Raw genomic sequence first — 20,537 nt, 5'->3', positions numbered from 1 at the left:
AAATGCACGCAACAGTTACTTAAAGACACTTTGGTGGATATCTAAAGGCAGCCATTAAAAAAGAGTTAACAATTCTTTTATAATGCATTTATAATTCTGTTTAATAGAAGATAATCTTAAGACAGACACAAGAAATATATTTTAGGTTTATTTTCAAATGTGTATTGTTTATTTTTTACCAAATTCCTCCTTCTAAGAGTAGTCATTTACATTTATGGCATTTGCCAGAGGCCCTTATCCAGAGCAGTTGAGGGTTAATGGCCTTGCTCAAGGGTCCATCAGTGGCAGCTTGGTCGAGTTAAAATTTGAACTCATGATCTTCCAATCAAATGCCAAACATCGTAACCACTGAACAAATGCCTACCCTAGTTGTGACTCCCTACCAAATAGCATGTTTTAAGTAATCAATATTTCCTTTCTGTTTTTCAGTCTAGATAGATTTCTATGTCCATAAACAAACCATTAAGTTCAGCAGTTATTAAAACCAAGTGTTTTAATAACATAATTCAAATAATCGACGCAATCAACCGACCAATGGTAATACCGTTAGTGAGACGAGAGAAATAATTAGGCAACCTAAGCAATAGTTTATAAACAGGTTTCCCACACTTTAATGAACACCAGATTTAAGGACTTTCAATGAATTTTTTTAAGCACCATTTATTTTATATCAAGCACCTATCAAATTTACACCCCCGCATATATAGTCATGAAAGACCACTTACAGTACTTAACATTAAAATGAAAAATTTCAGAGTAATAATGATGTTTTGAATGTGTATTTTTAAGTCAATGGGCTCCAACTGGTAATATTCAAAGAACAGGTGCAAAACGCTGCTCAGGAAAGTTTAAGGTACTTAAATGAATAAATATATAATGATACATGCATTTCTCTCGTAAAAGGCGGTTATAAAGTAAATGCTTAGCAGGATTTTAATGCATAAAAGACAGTGATATTATAAGAATAAATTCAGTTCACATTATATACAGGCACAGAAGAATGCTTCTTACAGAGCCAGCAAGCTTCACAGCTCAAATGTCCAGCCCCTGCCAACTACGAAATCAAGAAGTAAGTAACAGAAGACACTCGAACACTGCTAGCAAAGTATTTTTTAGAAATCCCAAAACAAATATTCTAGATAAGGGGACATAATTTTCGCTGCAAGTTTAGCTATCTGGCTAGCATTTCATTGTATTCAAACTCTTAAACATTTACTGACAAGATCAAAGCACTATTCTACTAAACAACATGTATATCACATTTATTACAAGCACTTTCAAGGACCAATATTTTCTTATGGCACTTTCCAGGCCTTGAATCCATGTCTGAAATTCAGGTACGTTCAAGAAGCGTGGGAACTCTGTATGAAGATGCGGCAAAATTATCAAGGGAGCTGGAAAAACATTCCTATTGAATTGATCCATATCAGATTCCTATCAGGTTTGGTTTTAAAAGATCTACACTGAAACCGAAATCTCTTGATTCTAAAGGGCAAGAAAGCAGAAAGTGAAAATGAGAATAACAAAGGGAAGCCTCCTTTTGAGGAATCATTTTAAAGAAATTTTATTTAGAAATTATACAAAATGTAACACTTTCCTGGAACTAAAATTGGAAAAAAAAATAGCATCACATTGTTAAATTTATATCTACAGAATATAACAGTTCTTTCATATTTTCAGAATGTTGTCTTACACACAGAAATCTCTCCAAATGTCCAAACTACGGATTCAAAAGCCAACAATGTTTTTTTTGCAATTTCAGCCCTTTTATATTCCAGTCACTACTTTATGCTGACTAGATGTACGCTGAGCATATTTAACTGCATTGAACCCCTTAACACACATCTCCATTTTCTCTTCTCGACGGTTAGCTTGCGAACTTGTTCCTGATGATCTCTCCCCCCTCCACTTCCACCTGCTCATACAGCCACTTCCTGTCGCAGCGGCACTCCACGCCACACTTGCGAGAGCCGCATTCAGGACAGGGGTAGAAGCAGCCCATGCAGTCCACATCCAAGCAGTCGCACAGGTCTCTGCCACAAGAGATCAGAAGACCTCGGCTATCGTACACTTTGCTCTTCGCTGTCATGACCTGCCTGATTTAGGGAAAGGACAGTTCAAAATAGTGGCTTTTTGGAAGTCTCATCATGCCCATATTATCACATGATTTTGGAAATCTTTATCTCATAATTTTTTTTTTTTTACAGAACTTCAGATCCCACAAGTATTTTGATACCTGTCACTGGAGGAGACCTTTGCCCCACCACGTCTCTTGTATGACTCATTTCCAGTTCTTCCCTGTAAACAAAAAACACATGGCGTGTCATTTTTTTGTCACAATAACTTGAAGTGATGTATTTCAAACACCATGTCCATTCGTTGAATAATAGGCTGTGTTCCAAATCATATACTACTGCACCCTGTGGTGACAATGAGGTCATTACATTGTCAGTTTATATACACAAGCTTATGTGCTTTTATAACAGCAGCTTTGAATGTCAGTGGTTTCTCCTAGCTTTAGGGTTTCAGGACTTTCTGGGTTATTCTGGGTTTAATAAAGCTCCTAAAGGTTTAGATGATTACAAACTTTTACAAAATATTGCAAAATATTAAATTCAAAAAAATGTCAACAGATCTTTCCCCTGTCCAAATAGCCGTGTAAAGAGAACTACAGGACTAAACATGTAAACATGCTCCAGTTTTAGTAGAACGGTGTTGTAGTAGAAACCTTTTGGCCAGAGTCTCTTGGGGTTTGTCTTTTCTCCTTTGGGAACTGCTGTTTGCCTCCATCAGAAATTGAACCGGAACGAGATTCCTCTTTCGTCCCTAATCCTCCACGGGTTTTCCGTAATTCGATCTGGAAGGAATTTAAGTGCCTTATTAAGTAATGTATTTACAGCTTATAGCATAATCCTTAAGCCTGACCCTTTACTTTAGATGATCTAATATGTACTGCTTTAATGCTGGATCAGAAAATTGACCCTACTATAACTGACCAAAGTAAAACGGGTCTAAAAGGATTATATGCACTCTAAACTGTTACACTATGCACATATGTATAAAGAGAGAGTCATATCATGAGACTGAAGACATTTATATGATGCTAAAAATGTAGTGGTTTGGTACCAAAAAATGATTGTTGATTGATTGCTGATTGTTTTTCCATATGTATTCAAAAATATATTTGGTAAGCATATTCATCTGAATTCCTAAATCTAGGAAATACTTCAATTGTATTTGTCATCTGCACAGTTTGAACGATCAACAGCTCTTTTAATAAACCCCTCACTCCCCCTACCTTGACTTTGGTGCCACCCAAAATGATTCACTCTCTTTCTATGTAAGAATGTGCTTTTGACCCTTTCATAGCAACTCTATGCCACTATGTTTTACTGTAGTCCACATAGACATACAATGTCAAGTACTAAGTACCTTTGGGCCATCTGCAGTGTGTGAGAAAATTGTAGGGACAGCATCTTCCCTCAGGAACTGTTTGCCGTTGTAATCTCGAAAGCAGTCGGGCAGGAAGTGCTCAGAGCACAGACACGAGTTGGTGGTCAGGGCGAAGTTTTTTCGACCCAGGCTTCGAACCCACTGCTCTGCTAACTGAGGCTTACTGATGGGGAATCTGTAGAGAAGGAGTTTAGTTCAGACCCATAGCTGAATCATCATAAATACAAGTTTGAATATGGTAAGGAAACCTGGCAACCCTGAGGAAACTTCTCTTATTATAAATCCCTTAATATGCCACCTATATGGTAGGTTTACATGAGGGGTAGAAAAGTATGTCTACAGTGTAGATGTTAAAAAAAGTGTTTACTGGGTGAAATTATATTGTTATATATAAATAATGCACTATTATATTTCAATTAGAGTTTCAATTTCATTAATGCAATGTAAGTATTTGACACAGAGCTTATAATTGTCAACCAAATTTTAAACATAATATACATTGTTTTATTATTATCATCCGACAACATACACGAGGCTGAATCCCAAGACGCAGCCTGCTCCCTATATAGGCACACTTCTTAGGGTAAGACAGAATAGCGCGTGAACACTTTGTAGTGCGCTCCATACACAAAAAAGGGCTATTTGTGATTTAACCTGCACGGACTTCAGGTGTAGTTCGTCAGTTTGCACTACACATTTATACGCGCCTCATACACAATGTATTACATATATTAACAAATAAGGAGTTTGTTTACTTTTGTTATATATATCTCTGGGAGCAATTTTACCTGTAAAATCGTATTTCGGAGCCTTTTACGAACCGGTTTGAGCATCCGAGGGCTGAGCAAGCAATCGGCATGGTCTTAAAACGCCAGGGGTGATAAATACAAATGAGAAATCACCTAAATAAGCATAATTTAATAAGCATTCGGGTGTTTAGATCAATATAAACAAATTACAACGAGCCCGTGAATACTGCCGTCTGCAAACGGAACCATTGTAAACTGGCGCTTCTTACGTAAAAGCTGCATCGCCCTCTAGTGGCTGGGGGACATGTCACAAAGAAAGCAGACAACTGTGCTGTACTTAAGTTTTGGCAAACGCGTACTATACATTATTGCTATTATAAAGCTATTGTGACATAAATTAGAGGATCGTGTTATGTTTTAATAGAATATTAACACTTATGTAGCAAAACATTTATTTTGTAACTAGTGTCTAGGATAACCCGGAAGTAAATTGGGTCTACGCGATACTGCGTGGAAATGAATGGATTTTGCAAAGTCAAGGTTGCATTTTTTTGTACAAACTCTTGAACCACTTCAATTTTAAAGACAAGGACAGACATTTTCCATGGAGCATTTTGAGCAGGATTTAGTCGACGCTCTTAGAGATGTGGTGAAAGCCGGTAGCTGGCAGTGTGTCGGAAAAGCAGCCAGGTTCAAGTCACCGTGCACCAAGTAGGAACCGCGTTGATTAATACAACTATTAATAAATATATTAAACGACATTTTATTACACGATTATCACTTTGCATCTGACTACTTTGCAATACGTCTCAGGTTGTACTCTGAAGATGGAGAACATATCGTTGTTGTACGAACGGAAGACGGACGGTTTTGGGCGATGGACTCATCTTGTCCGCATGAAGGTGTGTTATTACAATACCAGGAAAAAAAAGAAGTTTTCTTTTTCCCCCTTTTTTAAAATCCTACCATAATGACGTTAACAACAGTTCACTCTTCCGGCTGCAGACACAATAAATATTATTTAGAGCACGTGCTCTTAAATCCTCCATTCTGATTGGTCAGAAGGTCCGGGTTCATTTCTATAACAGCGGTTCTGTTAATAGTTCCGGCTGTAAGGTTTTTGTATTAATGCGCTCCTGCTGTTCGGTTCGATTTCTGGTTTCTGCAGTATTCACGTGGAATTTTGTGTAGGATGCGCCATATAAGCTAGTCCTATTAATAATAATTTAACAAAAGTAAACGACTAATTATTGACATGATGACATTTTCTGTTACTAAATATTTTAGTAACAAACAATAAGTATAAAGTATGCAGGAGCTTTGTGATTTTTTAAGAAATAATTCTGTAGTGATTTCTTATAACATGCTGTTACAGTTTCTTCCTTCAGATTTTTTTAATATATTTTTATTATAGACTTGATATTCAATTTCTAGAGAGTGAAAAAAAATGTATATAAGGGAAAACTTGTCTTACTGTCCACAACATTAAGCGTAAATAGTTGAAAAAAACAATGTGCCATTTATCATTTACAATTAAAAATGGTAAATAATAGTAAAAAAAGAAATCTTTAGATAGATAGATAGATAGATAGATAGATAGATAGATAGATAGATAGATAGATAGATAGACAGACAGACAGACAGACAGACAGACAGACATCTATTGGAGGTGTTGTGACAATAAACCCGAACAGCTTTGTGAACAGAGAATCTGCTTCAGGTCAGGCCACAACACACCAACCTACAGTGAATATTTTCCTGGAACAATATGTTGTGTTTTATTTTGTTGCATTAAGGTCGTCCATCAAAAATACAAGTTTGACTACGATGTTAATACAATTTAAATACAAATTTATTCATCTGTAATTATGTAACCACCAGTTTGCAGAGAACACGAGAACAAGAACTGCTAAACTTTTCATAATTTTTATCATTTTTTATTTAATATTTTTTTTTTATTTAATTGAAAGTTGAATTCTGTATATATCTATGTTTGGACCAATACAAATCTTGAATCTTGAAAAAACATCAGTGTTCAGGTGAAACTAAACTGTCTCTGTCGCCATCTAGTGGTAACCTGCACTACAAACGTCTGAACAAAGAAAGCACTTGGAATTGAAACTTCAGGATTATGGAAAGTCTGACAGCCCTAACAGTTACATTAACTTTACTATCCATTCTTGATATTATATTTTACAACAAATGTGTTTCTGAATGAGCCAGGGTCAGTAAAAAAGTACAAGCTGTTGATATGTACAGTCTCAGCTCCAGAATCTTCAATTTTTGCTGATTCATTGCTGCTTCCAAGTAATTAATTTGACTAGAGTAACTCAGACTGCTTTCTGATCTTCTACAAGCTGTTTAGGCCAAAGGGCTTGGGCCAAATTTGGCATTAAGCTAGGGTCTAAATGTGACAGATGAATACTGGCATCACTGCATACTCAGATGCGGATGTCTGACTCAGACCCAGCGCCCTTGAGATGGTCACTTTCAGGCACACGAATCAGACCTCAACTGGACAGCAGTGTGGTTATTTTTGCATATTCACTCATGCATGTATAGAATGACGAACAGGGCAAATCTGGCCCAAGGCGGTAATGAACGGTCCGTGGTATTTTGAAACACTCTCAACCGAACTAGTGGCATGTTAGCCAAAGGTGGGCAAGAGAACTAGATGGCAGGGTATTTATATAAGGGTATTTATAAAATCTATGAGAAGAACAGATACAAAATAGATATAAATATATCATTTATAGAACTAAAGATATCTATCCCCAGAGCTTAAGTTTTTGATAAAACTTAATATCTAAACAAATTTCACAAGCTGTTTAAACTAATATATTTATGATTTGAACATGGAGTGCAAAATATAAACAGGGCAAACAGAAAAATGGGAAATGGAACCTGGTTATTCTTCAGTGTTCATGCACACCAGGTGTTTCCTTACCATCCTTGAAAGATAGGAAGGGTGAAGTACTAAAAAGGGCTTGATACTGAGAAAAGTATTAAAAAGGCTAAATACTTTTAAATAGTTTGTCCAAGAAGAGAGATTAGGGGAAATCTTACATACCTAGAAGCTGCTCAGGCTTTTGTGTATTGTCCTGATTTGTATTTCTTTAAAAATAAAGGTTTTCCTTTTATTGACAGGGGGTCCACTTGACCAAGGAGACATTGAGGACCTTGGAGATGGCAAACTGGCACTAATATGCCCATGGCACTATTTTGATTTTAGCCTGGAGACAGGTTTGTCCTCCACAGGACTACAGGTAGGTTACAGTAATGAAACTGTCAGGGATTTAGAACTGAACTGTTTCTGACATTATGCCACATTCTTTCACAGAATCAAGTATATGATGTCAGAGAAGTGGATGGAAAACTGTATATAAATACTCAAAGTAGTTTGTCTCTTTATCCAGTCTCTGGGGCAAAAAAGGCAAACCAAGGTGAGTGATCACAGTTTGGAAGATCAGGGATTCAGCACTCATATTCAAAATGTATTTGTCACATACACATTCATACAGAGTACGACATGTTGTGAAATGCAGGGGCATATTGACTGTATATGCAGCCATTATGTGGTAAATTATTGTTTTATCTTTTGTATCATTTACAGTTTCAGTATAAACTAGTGTGTTCTTTTCCACTTATGCTATGCATTTATGGTCACAATATTAGGCACATGGACCCTGTGAGTGTACAGTGTATTACAGCTGATATATATTATATACAATTAGCTTAAGATAGCACATCATTTTTGTTATTTGTCCAACAGTTTTTTCACTGTCAAGTAACGTAAAGTTAATTAGCAAATGTTTACAGTAGCAGTACAGTAAATCGCACTCTGTATGTAGCTTTACATTATCATGGTTACAATCGTTTATTTATTTCAAAGGTGATTAAACCGACTGTACCTGTGCGTTCAACAGTTGATCAAAATTGAGTATTCACACAGCCCATGACATAACTGTTCTTAAACCAGTGTTGATATTGAGGTGTGTAGAAATATAGAAACAGTGCCATGAACCTGAAACTCCACAGCTACACATCAGTGTCATGTCTGTGCTACATTTACATTTACATTTACATTTGCGGCATTTGGGAGACGCCCTTATCCAGAGCGACTTACAACTGAGCAGGGGAGGGTTTTAGGGCTTTGCTCAAGGGCCCAGTAGTGGCAGCTTGGTGGTGGTGGGATTTAAACCTGTGATCTTCTGATCCAAAGCCCAATGCCTTAACCACTGAGCTACCACCTCCTCGCTAAGAACGAGCCACCACCCAAATAAAATCTGCTCAGCACAGGTCCTATGATGATCCTGTATTTTTTCATTGATAGAGGGAATAAAATTACAAGTTCAATCTTAAACAAAAAGTGTTTAAATGTGTCAAATATGAGCTACGTAACTCAGTGTATTTCAAGGACATCCTGTTTTGTATGGAAACCTTCCCTAGACGCCACGTTGCCCACAGAACCAAAGTTAGAATCATCAGAAAACACGCTGTGCTTCTGGGCAACGAAAATCCTCTGCACTCCAGACCCACAAGAAAAGGTTAGCGTTCCTTCTTTCAGACAAACTCAGAAATAATAAGCAAATGTTATGCATGACTGTGAATGATTAGTGATCTTTGACTGTAGAGTCTTCTTGAATATGATTGGTTAGAAGGTGTTGATTCATTTTTAATAATCTCAGAATAGTAAAACAAGGCAAAGCACAGATTTATAATAATGCACTATGTAAGGAAATGTATATTTAGTGTTATGGGTGGAGTCTGCAGTGCCAGCATTTTGTAGCAGTCTGAGTTATTGCTGTTCACGTAAATTTGCAGTTTTCTTTGTAAGCTGACAAAGAATCTGGCTTATTAATGAAAGAAATGGAAGTAGCGAGAACATTTATTTAAAGCTCCTCTAATGTACTAAGAGATAACAAAAACCAACTTTTCTTCCCAGATGTTTCACAACATGTAACTATGACAGGATATGCTGTGGTATATGAAAAAACACTATTTTTTGTTCAGTATCTGCTTTTATACAAAATGTATCACTGTAACACCTAAAAAGGCGTGCCTTGTTGTATTTTCTTTTCTTACAATCTTTGTGTTTATTTGCATCATTGCTCAACAGTTCAGCTTTACCGTATGTCTCACAGACGACTTTTTTTATTCCTGCAATGCTTTTCTGTATCCCAGGTGGCTTTGACTAAGCAAGTGCAGAGTTGGTGGGACACTGGGGAAATAACAGAGATCGGTGAGTGTGCACCGCCGGCTCAGCCTAGCAGAATAGATAGCCTGACTGTGGTGGAGCCGGGCAAAATCAAACGTGGCAAAGGAGGAACGCAGGTACACACAATCTCATCAAGGAGAATCTCAGTTGAGTTTGTAATCAAAACCAGGAAGCTTTCCATAAATTATGAGATTATTTGTTACTTCACAGTAGCATTTTGTATTCAGTGACCTTTTTACCAAGTAGGTAAAATATAGCGTTGTAATTTTTGATGCCGATTAACTTCCTGCCTTCATTCCTTAAAAATCTAGATGATCGTTCATTTCCAGTTTACTTCCTTCTTTGTAGGCAAGCCGAATTGCTTTGCTTCATTCTCTGGCTAACATAGAGCAATGGGCCATTGACCTCTCATGGGATATCATTGCTCGATTCTCCACAGTCAAGCTGGGCTCTGGAGACTCGCTTCCACGAGCGTTCTTTAGCGACTTTGTCAAAGTAGCCGGCGATGAAGCCAAGGTTCGTCTCTTAACCTGATTTCACATCATCTGAAATATGGTCTGTTATCGGATTGTATTGTAATCTTTTTTTTTTTCTATTTCAACAGCATTATGAATTATTAGAGCAAAGGATCAAGGAACATGGCACCTCTTTTGGTTCTCTTCCAGTACATAATGGTGTGAATGTTGTTTGTCTTAAATCTCTTAATGGCATCATCAAAGATGGATTATAATTGAGGAAGCACATGTTTTGTCTTTACAGGTTTGTGGCAATCAGCAGCAGACACATCACATGATCTTCTGGCTAGGCTGGCTATAGTGCACATGGTCCATGAGGCTAGGTACTTTACAAAATTATTTTAGTTAAGTCATATATATATAAGTAAATAAATACTCATTTTAAAGAAGTGACCTGTAGCGTTTAGAGCCCTTTCCTGCTTGCAACAACTAGGTAATCCCCAAGCCATGTTCTGAATCCATGTTTTCTTAAAAAATATATAAATAGAAAGAAGAAGAAACTAACAAATGTAACCAAAATAATGAATTTATCAACTTAGTTTGTTTTTGGGTGGGTTTGTTGTGTTTGTTGTGTTTAGGGGTTTAGATGTGCACCCTCAGACACTGTCCCGCTTTGCAGCGCAGGGAGACACAAGCTCAGTAAAGATCCTGGAAGTGATTTATGCTGATGAGATAACGCATGTGGCTGCAGGTCTCCGATGGTTCACTTACATTTGCTCCAAGGAGGAACGGGTAGGAACAATTAATGCAGAAATAAGTGGCACCTTTATCTAATTCTTTTTCCCAATTTTGCACAGCTTTAGCAAATAACTACTAATAGCACTTACCAGTAACATTATAGCTGAGTAAAATACCTATCATCCCACATTTAGTTGGTTTCATTTACATTTTTGATTTTGAAGTTTGAGAATCTAGAACCTGCTGCAGAAAGAAATATTTAAATGAGACAAAAATGACATTCCATCCCTACACAGGATTGCCTTTGTGTTGTATTTATCCATCGTTGTATCTTTTATTTGAATTTATTTTTACGCCATCTCTCAGTCTGCACAGATATATATTCAATATATTGGCACGTTTGATTAATGTTTAAAAAGTATTTTTATTAACTATCACACAAGGTTTTCACCTCACAAGAACGTCTCTTTTCACAAGTATTTGTATTTCATACACATTTGTCCTAGTTGCTGTGGAAAGAGTGCTTATATGCTGCTTATATACTGTGTATATTTTGCCCATCTCTTTTGGCCATGCATCATTTCTCCAGGATTGTTTGGCAACATTCCACAACTTGGTTAAATTGCATTTCAAAGGGTATTTAAAGCCTCCGTTCAATACAGAGGGAAGGAAGACTGCGGGAATGACCGAGGAGGTATATATTGCATTGCAGTCACCCAAGTTTAATATCTGAGCCATTGTCTAATTTCACCATCACTGATTGTAATTTCCATTTTTAGTGGTATGTTCCACTTGTTAAACCCTCCAGCTGACTGAAGATCTCCTGCAGAATTTCAGCTATAAACTATGTATTTTCACTAGTATATAGTCAGCCTGCCAGTATTAATATCTCTTTTACAGTAAACACATGGTTGATAATTATAGCTTCTGTTTGCTGTTGTAAAATGGTTAATTATACAAAAAAAATGTATTGTTCTATGTACTGTATTAGGTTTATTATCTGAAATTTATTTGTAGTGCTAATTGTAAAGATATCATTGCAATAATCATTGCTTCTAAGAAAATCTAATGCATTTCTTGGTAATTTAAGAACAGTAAAATGTATGAAAAAATTATATGATGGGGTCTGAACGTCCAGCACAGTTCAATGAGACCAGCAGTAAAAATGTTTCTATTTTCTATTCTTTTCACAAACTAGATTATTGAGAACAACTTAAGATGTTTTGAGTCTTTGAAATGTTCAGATCAGAGTTCATAGTATTTTTATTTTAATGACATTGACATTTTTTTGCTGATAGTCTATTCAAATTTTCATTGTTTATTTAAATTTTTTGCAAAATTCCAAATTATTATTTATTTACAGGTTAAAATAAAAAAAATAAGAATTTTAATGTTGTGGTGTCAAACTTTTGGACCTATATAGTGCAAGTTTTGGAATTTGTTATAAGCAAGGCACCATATTTAATTTTGTATAATAAATACTATACACTCAGTGAAGTTTACTGTCTGTCCTTTAGTGAAATTCGTTTGGTTGATTTTTCCAAAACCTCATGACAAATCATCACGTAAATGTGGCTTATTTTGTGGACAGGGGGCGCTGGTGAGTCAAACACGCATGAGCAACAGCCTTTACTGTGAATGAACATGCATAACTTTTAGTTTGATGGCTAACGTCTATAGATTAGTTTTCATGTACTTGTTAGATTTTGGTCTGTACTCACAGGAACAAGAGGAGAGACTATAAAGCTCAATGTTTTTATAAAGATCTTATAAACCCACAGCCAGTGTATGGTTCTGGACTAAATGAACTTTAAGGTATCTCTCGAATAAGTTTAAATACATTTTCAAGCTTTATTACAAAATATGAATCTGTATACTCACAAAGTGGATTTACTGGGGAATAATAGACATTGTGAAACCAGTTCCCTCTGAACGAGTGTAAAGATTATGCGACCATTCTGATTTAGCGGTCTTACTATTTTTTTTTAAAGATTTATTCATATACAAAATTATTTAAATCTTAAAGCCCTTAAACAAGGGTTTTTTTTTTTAAAAAAGCACCCTTCATGGTATATACAGAGTCACCGTGCGTGTGTTAGCCAGACGAGACAGCCGTATTTTCCATACAGCGTGAGCCTGTGTCATTTGTTTTCACTTCTGCTTTTGTATTTTTGTAAATTCGCCACCCCCACACATACCCCACACCCCCCTAATGATCAGTGAAGATGTTAACAACAGCTTCTACACAAGAGCTGCTCTGTTTAATTTTCTAACTCGTTACACTTCATCTCTTAAATGTATCAGAGTTTTCTTTTTGTATATTTATTGTTTCTCTTCTGTTTAGAGAACAGAACGTTCGTGTTTTAATTGGACATGCAGCTGAAATGGTTGTGTTGGCTCTGGGCTGGAAGTCCATAGATGAAGTTCAGTGGAATTAATGCAAAGGTGAATAATATAAAATGGAATGTAAAGGGCAAGCAAATCGTCTAATGCTCCAAGTTCAACAAGTAGAGCTTTCTTTTCAACAGACACTCAAGTCTCTACTATCACTTTCTTTTTTATCTTTCTTTCTGTTTATCTGTCTGTCTTTCTGTCCATTGTTCTCCCTCTTCACATGTACATCTTCCTTTCCATGTGGCACTTTACCAGCACTTCACCACTGAACTGATATGTGAGCTTCTTCTTGATTTTTTTGACCTCTCCAGTCTTGCCATAGTTTCTCAGTGCCCTGGCCATTTTCTGGTAGGTCATCTTCTTGCGGTTGCCTTTCTGCACTCCCCAGCGGTGGGCCAAAACTTCTTTGTGTTTGGAGGAGAACTGGAAAGTTCCCTTTTCTTTGTCCACCCACCAGATGCTTTCCTTCATGTCCCCGTTTCGCAGAAGGTCCAGCAGGAACTGATACAGACGAATCTTCTTCTTGTTTCCTAGGCAAAGAAACGACACACAAAAACAAAGAAAAGTTGGCTTGTTTTCAAGGTGGGGGATGTTTGGTGATTAAAGATTGTGACATTTCGCAGAAATAGTTTTTTTGTTGGTCTGGCTCAAGTAAAATGTTGGGAAAGAAAAATTCTGTTTTTCTCTTTGACATTTATTTGCATCTAAGTCAGCACTTATTAAAAACTGTTATGGTCAGTGCAAGTTGGTTGGTTATTATGGCTTATAGAAATTTTTCTAACTTGTGAAATCTTTATAAAATATTCGATTCTTACACACCTTGTCTCTAAACACATGTGGATATGCCTCATAAATGTATCTGTAGTAGGAAGGGGTGTGCATTAGCCAGCGGGTGGCGTTTTGAGGGAGAAGTTGCTAACAAATTAATAACGTGTCACACCTGTTCCCTGTTTTTCTTGAACAATGATTAGAGCAAAGCAGAAAACAATGAGCGATATGGAAAGCTACTGAGTTATTTGTGCTATCAAGCTTGACATTAGGAAACTTGGGGTGTTACTGCTAGAAGTAACCCAAAGTACCATTCCAACATTCACAGTACAATACACAGCAATATGAAACACCGTTACCTCAGGACCAAGGTGGTACATAAGACCTAAGTCCCATAAGAACATAAGTTTGGGTTCTCACTGTGTCTGTATGGGTTTCTAACAGGTTTGTCCTGACCTTCCAAATGTGAATGTGTGTACATTGGGTTCTGTGATGGTCCATTTAGATTGCATCCATTATTTTTTGAAGAGGCTCTGGTTTTAGCAGCACCCAAATTTGGGATGAAGTGCTTGCTGATGATGACTGATTACTTTGCAATTTGATTTCGAGCATAAATCATAAACTCATTTGCGATTTTAACTCAAGTCTGCTATGTTTCTGAGAGACATAATGAATTCACCTAAAGACCAGATTATTTAGAAATGACCTTAACATCTTTAGGCATCCATAGATTGCTATGTTAAGTACAGCAAGAATCAAAACTTCCGGTGTGGTCTCTAGATGTAAGTTATATGAAAAAAGATTCCTCACCATGTTCTACTCCAGTGGTAGAGCTGATAAGTTCCCTCGTACACTCCTCATCAGACACCTCCAGTGGGGGACTGCGGCTGCCAGGGTCATCATCATCCGAACTGCGCAGTTGTGTTGAGGGCTGCACGCTATGGGGGTAATACACAGTTGGCCGGGGCAAACAAGGCACCTGAAAGGGTAAAGACAAGATATTACTTTGGTGATTACAATTATAAGAATAAAAAATATTTGCAGTTGTGATTGGTTTATTTAAAATGTATATCTTGAAAGACAGCATCTTTGGTCACAACTATACCATTGTTTAAAACTTTGCTGCTTCCCACAGTGATTTGTGACAGTATCTGACAAAAAGAAATAAAAAATGAAACCCACACCTTTATCAACAGGTGGCTGCGCAATGTTATATCGATATATCTCAAGAAGGCTAAATACTAAAAGAGGAAGTTTCACTCGTACCACTTTAAACTACTTATAAGGTATACGCATTTTATTCTTTTTATATAATACCACACCCTCCTGCCTGACCATGGTTTTACATTCATTTATAAGCGTCCACCGGCCAAAGTTTAACAAAGACAAAGAAATACGTTAATAACACAAATATTGCTAAATCTGTTTTGTTTCAAATCGTGTGAGCTGACCCAACCTCGAGAATGGTCATGTTGTCACGTGTCGTTTCATGCGACCCATTAAAAGGCAACTTCCACATGACTGAAAAAAGGTCATGTGTGTTGAATTGTACCCAAAGAGCTATATATTGTCTAATTAGGACAAAAAGAAAAAAAAAAAAACATCTAATGGGATCTAATGGGTTCAAACGAGGCCCTGTGCTTTTGAAGGTAGGGCTCCAGCTGCCAAACTAGCTTTAAATAACGTGCATTTTAAGTTAGCTTTGGCTTGAATTACAATCCACACTTATGATAAATAAGGTGGAAAATCATAATATTTAGACCAGGGAACCATTTGTCATCTCAAAAAAAAAAAAAAATAGAAAAAAAACAACCCACTTGAATATAATTGAGTTTATGTACATATGTTAACACAGGTCACAGTTGCACTTTATAGTCATATTCTCAAATATAACAGCAACACATCAGATAATACTAACAGAAGAAGGTTATTTTCAGACGAAGTGTTACAGTTTGTGCTGCCGCGTCTCAGTGGTCGATGTGTGTTACAAGAGGCAGTAAATCAACCTGCCATTCTTTTTCCTCCTGCAACTCCACAACCCTATAAGAGGGGAAAAGCCCTCTTTTCTATAGCCTGTACTGTGGTTAGTATATGATAATAGAAGCCCACCCAAATATAGAGGATCTAATCACAGTCACGCTCTAAACTGCTTCCCATTCTGAGCTAAATATCATTTTCAGCCTTTGTTTCACTGTGCGCTGCTCATTAGATTTTTTTTGTTTTGTTTAAACCTTCTACTAATTCCTTTTCCAACCTTAAAAAACTTCTACCAGTGTACAAAAAATAATTCTATATATTATAAATTATGGAAATTTTATATATATATATATATATATATATATATATATATATATATATATATATATATATATATATATATGTAGAAGCTTTGCAAATTGTTTATCACATGTGCTAATGACATTTACACACCACACCCAGATTTGTCTATTATTAGACTCTTTATTGTTTTTTAATCATTTCTCAATAATAACTTAAACAATATTCAATTAAAATTATATGAAATTCTATACATTGTGCATAAGGCACGCCTAATTGCATGGAATTAAGATTGTAAGTCCATATCACTCAACTCGTGTGTGTTGAACTTCTTACGTTCTGTGTGTTCATGTGCATGCACTTGCTTTTGTTGTCCGAGCACATCTGTGTGTGTCACAACTTGGTGTGGTGGTGTTTGTGTAAATGGGGAGGGGGGTGTGTAATGGCAGTTAGTGAACATTGTTGCTGTGGTGAAAGTGGTGAGGACAGGCCAGGATAAGGGTGAGTTGAGAAACAGCCTATGTGCAGATGTATTTGCTGTTCTCCATAACAGCAAAAACAACTGAACCAATTGACCAATTTAGTAACACTAAAATTTCAGCAAATCCTGCAGGTCTGTTAGACTGTAATCCATTGGAATCCAAACAGTTAAGAACATTCTAGTGCAAAAAAGTCCTTTATTTATTTATGTGAATTAGTAGAAAAATCATTCCGTCTAATGCTCTTTAACCAGCAATAAAAATATCTGACCCTTTCCCCTGTTAATCAGTTAATCTGTTAATATATATTTCAGGCATTTCTTTTGTGATAAAATTGTGGTTTCTGTCTTTTCTTTTCCTTTATTAACTGTAGTTTATCAGTAAATTAGCTGTGATTTGGTCACCCTCACCTGTGAATGCAGTGCCAGATGTTGTCCAGCCAGACTGGGTTCCATAAACTGGCTAGTCTCTACATCAGGAAAGCGGTGCACAGTGGAAGGATGGACCTGCTGCACACTCTGGAGCTCTGTGAAGTGGTTCTCTGTCAAATTGTCAAAGTCCCCAGGGTGGACATGGTGTGCATTGTATTCCCAAGTATGATCTACTGTAGACAAAAGAGGCAAATGCTGACAACTTGTACAAAGCATTAATGCTGCTGTCACTATTGAATATTTTAAAGATAATTTGTAGGGTTTTTTTTTTGTTGTTGCTAAAACCACTATGACTATATGCGTCATTCTGCTTCCTGTTAATGCCACGGTTTCCTTCAACAGTTTTTAATACAGTAAACACGTCAAAATACCCAGTGTTTTATTGTTCTAGTTTGGTATTTTCCATAATTGGAATGCTATCCTTCTTAGAATACTTTTTTGTTGCTTTTTGCACTTTTTTCAATTTATGGATTGATGGTAATATAGAATTGACAAATACAAACCTTTCATGAGTTCAGTAAAATGAATCTCGAGGGACAAAACTCAATGGAAATGTTTCAAATGGTTATAAAACACTTGTTTTGCACAGGTTCTTCTGTAATTAGCCTTTCTTTAACACTTTTACACAAATTGAGATACATCTGTGTGTATTAACATACTTTCTTTGTAAGAATATACATATTTGAAAGCATGATTATCTGTTTGTTAAATTTGTCTGATAAATTTGTGGGGCTAGTTTAGATTCTTCTTGGTGGCAGACCCTTGGGGATATTTGTCGTTCTACGTCTGTAGTTTTCTTGCCTGTCAAATTAATGCATCTGTTTCCTGCTTTGGTCGGGTCACTTGCCTGGTTCCACTCGCTAGCTCACCTAAAACACCCCCACGAATGAATTCCCAGCAGCTCTGGGTGTGATTGTGAACCGTTAGCTCAACCACGTTGGTGTCAAAATGGGCCTCTAAGGGTTACACATAGTTACCAAACTATTTTGGTAAAGTTTCGGTTAAAAAACAATTGCATCTCTTATACTTTTTCAAAAACGTGCATTTGTGGATATTCTGCCCAAGCATAATGCAATAAATCCATAATGATAAACTGATGTAAATACAAATAGCATCTCACCACTATGGCTTTCTCCATCGATGGAGATATACGGATAGTCCACTGGTTGTCGATAAATGTCAGATTCATAGATCAAATCTTCTGGCTGTAAGAGGAAATTAAGCTAAATTTATTATGAGTAAAATACAGGAATAAACCAAGAGGTTTATACAAAAAAAAAAAAAAAAATGAATACAGTATGAGAAAAGCCTCACATCTTTATTTACAAGTGCCCAGTAATCTTTAAATTCAGATGGTGCCTGTGACATCCAGCCAGTCCAGCTTTTTTTCTATTACACATAGAAATTATATTTTAGTATTGATAATGTTCATATTTGAAAGTAAATTAATCCTTTGGCTAGAATGTGGTTGTTAATTTTAGAGGTTTGTGCATAATTCAAATTTGGTCATAAGTATTTGAGGAAAAATCTATATTGGAAAGCTAACAACAATTTATGATTGAATCTCCAATCGGTAAAATAAAATGTAATAATAATTATATCATCATCACTGTATACTATAGCTACTGAAAGTATAATAGATTCTTTGTATAATGTATATCATTAATATGCACTAGATGGACTAATCTGGAAATGGACTCATAATTTGTAGCCTCATGAACAGAACTACACATGACTCACGCTCAGCCTTCAGATGAATGTCAACGTCCATATCTCAACATCAATCGTCAAAACTTATTTATTTTATTGTTGGCAAAGAAAACACAAAAATCCAAACTGGCAATATTATTCTAGAGAAATGTTTGTCATTATACTAGTTCAGAAACAGTTCATCACTAACAGAAAATATAACTTTACGATGACTGAAGTATTATCACATCAGCGATTATCAGGAACTTGCTTCATCACTGTGACTCCAAAGTCTTGGTTTTGCTTAGTTTTACATTAACATGGCATAACACACACACACACACACACACACACACACACACACACACACACTCACACAAATACAAACACACTCAGAAAACGAGGACTACTTACAGGTGGCATGATGTACCCCTCCATTCTGTATGAAGACAACATGGAGTCTTCTCCGCTTCACGTACTCTAGCTCGATGCGCTTTCTCAATTGCTTTCAAAACAGCCCCCGAGCCATTGCATAACACTAAATTTCCTCTTACTAAATAAAATTAAAGACTCTTTGCATACACCTTACACACTGGGGGCCACGCAGCTCCCGGGGCCCCTAAAAATAAAGCCAAGTAGATAAAGTTTTAGCCTTAGAGCGGCCGTAGTAAAAAATGACAGAGCTTTCTGTTGGTTACTTCTTTATTTTTGGTATGTGTGTGTGTGTCCTGTTGGTTCCTGATTTTAGAGTGATGTCAGGTGGGGATTATAACTACTCGGTTAGAACAGACACACTGTGTCACCTCCCCCAATAGCCAATCAGACAACTGAGCCGACGTTGTCCACCTCCAGGCCTTCCATTCTACAAATTTAACGTAGGATGAAGGAATAATTGGTGCCACTTTAGATGACTTATGGGGAGGGGGGGTGTCTTCTAATTTTCTATTTTGCAAGGTACAGTAACCCTACCCTAGAGTCGTATATTCTTCTGCAAATCCGGTTGTGTTTCATATTTCGGTTCAATGTTTTTATGCATGATTTCAGCTAGTAGATGCCAAATTAGTAGTTGAAGATTTGATATAGTTAACACTATAACAGTCTTTGTGTCTGTTTTTAAAATGAAATGACACAATTTGACAACCAGAATTAATTTGACTTATCAAAGCCTTTTTCTCTTTGCAGATATCAAACAGGGATAAGGTGGCGGGTGAGACGTTATCTCGCAACACTTTTAATCTCTTACTGCAGTTCCACAGAGACAAGCAGGGAGAATAGATAACATCGTCATGCGACAGTGCATAAAAAAACTTACAGTTTTAAACAATAGCAGTGATGCTGGCAGTTATTAGGCAACTGAGATCATGCTCAGAGAAGATGTAAGATTATAACACATCATATGCTGTATAATGATTTTTAGTTTTTGTTTTATTACAGTATAAATTATTATCTTGAGAGTAGGATCTTTTCAAGTCTGTATTTTATGCTGTCGATCCTAGCATTTTGTAACTAACATTCAAAATTAGGTTGAATATTACTATTGCTATAAAACATAAAAAAATAATTCATTTATATGTTATATGTCTATATCATCTTAAGTATCTGTGTCAATGTTTTCTGGTGAAGCAAGGTGTGAGGCAGGACTACACCTAGGATGGGATGTGGTTCCCTCTTAGGAAGCCATCGAGCCATGAGGAAACCCACATGGACATGAGGTGAATATAAAAACCCTGGAGCTGTGTGGCAGCAAGGCTACCCACTCAAAGAAATGTTCACCCATTAGCATTCACATTAAACAAAAATGTATTTATATAATTAATAAATCCTGTCAGGCTAAATCCTTCTCGGCAGCTGTCAAGTGTAACAATTACACATTAATTTATCACTGA

At 36.5% G+C, this 20,537-nt stretch overlaps 3 protein-coding genes across 12 annotated transcripts; 1 reads left to right on the top strand and 2 right to left on the bottom strand.

Annotated features, from left to right (window-relative positions):
• Nucleotides 1–1,538: 1,538 nt before the first annotated feature.
• LOC124379725 (ADP-ribosylation factor-like 14 effector protein) lies at nucleotides 1,539–4,465 on the bottom strand. The gene is made up of 5 exons (XM_046840255.1): nucleotides 4,242–4,465; nucleotides 3,433–3,628; nucleotides 2,729–2,857; nucleotides 2,237–2,298; nucleotides 1,539–2,096 (listed from the first exon to the last, which is right to left on the bottom strand). The coding sequence occupies exons 1-5, from the start codon at nucleotides 4,310–4,312 to the stop codon at nucleotides 1,868–1,870; spliced, it is 687 nt and encodes a 228-aa protein (XP_046696211.1). The 5' UTR covers nucleotides 4,313–4,465; the 3' UTR covers nucleotides 1,539–1,867.
• Nucleotides 4,466–4,521: 56 nt separating this feature from the next.
• On the top strand, nucleotides 4,522–20,491 carry si:ch73-314g15.3 (uncharacterized protein LOC368688 homolog). 7 transcript variants are annotated; one of them, XM_046840247.1, is made up of 13 exons: nucleotides 4,522–4,913; nucleotides 5,016–5,104; nucleotides 7,350–7,468; nucleotides 7,543–7,645; nucleotides 8,652–8,749; nucleotides 9,387–9,536; nucleotides 9,769–9,936; nucleotides 10,025–10,094; nucleotides 10,180–10,258; nucleotides 10,514–10,667; nucleotides 11,203–11,307; nucleotides 11,393–11,451; nucleotides 11,514–12,105. In XM_046840247.1, the coding sequence occupies exons 1-12, from the start codon at nucleotides 4,807–4,809 to the stop codon at nucleotides 11,423–11,425; spliced, it is 1,275 nt and encodes a 424-aa protein (XP_046696203.1). In that variant the 5' UTR covers nucleotides 4,522–4,806; the 3' UTR covers nucleotides 11,426–11,451; nucleotides 11,514–12,105. The 7 variants fall into 7 exon arrangements, 5 of the variants coding, with proteins under 5 accessions (XP_046696203.1, XP_046696205.1, XP_046696202.1 ...); XR_006924488.1 differs by lacking the exons at nucleotides 11,203–11,307; nucleotides 11,393–11,451; nucleotides 11,514–12,105 and adding exons at nucleotides 19,834–20,027; nucleotides 20,279–20,491; XR_006924487.1 differs by lacking the exons at nucleotides 11,203–11,307; nucleotides 11,393–11,451; nucleotides 11,514–12,105 and adding exons at nucleotides 19,834–20,027; nucleotides 20,275–20,491.
• spi1b (Spi-1 proto-oncogene b) lies at nucleotides 12,441–19,377 on the bottom strand. 4 transcript variants are annotated; one of them, XM_046840252.1, is made up of 6 exons: nucleotides 19,066–19,377; nucleotides 18,277–18,351; nucleotides 18,083–18,167; nucleotides 16,942–17,132; nucleotides 14,586–14,754; nucleotides 12,441–13,537 (listed from the first exon to the last, which is right to left on the bottom strand). In XM_046840252.1, the coding sequence occupies exons 1-6, from the start codon at nucleotides 19,105–19,107 to the stop codon at nucleotides 13,224–13,226; spliced, it is 876 nt and encodes a 291-aa protein (XP_046696208.1). In that variant the 5' UTR covers nucleotides 19,108–19,377; the 3' UTR covers nucleotides 12,441–13,223. The 4 variants fall into 4 exon arrangements, with proteins under 4 accessions (XP_046696208.1, XP_046696206.1, XP_046696210.1 ...); XM_046840250.1 differs by having other exon boundaries at nucleotides 16,942–17,135; nucleotides 19,066–19,376; XM_046840254.1 differs by lacking the exon at nucleotides 18,277–18,351 and having other exon boundaries at nucleotides 19,066–19,375.
• Nucleotides 20,492–20,537: the final 46 nt, after the last annotated feature.

Source organism: Silurus meridionalis, chromosome 26, assembly GCF_014805685.1.
Source record: "Silurus meridionalis isolate SWU-2019-XX chromosome 26, ASM1480568v1, whole genome shotgun sequence".
Classification (NCBI taxonomy): Eukaryota; Metazoa; Chordata; class Actinopteri; order Siluriformes; family Siluridae; genus Silurus; species Silurus meridionalis.
The sequence above is the reverse complement of the archived record's forward strand: the minus strand, read 5'-3'. Positions and strand labels throughout refer to the sequence as shown.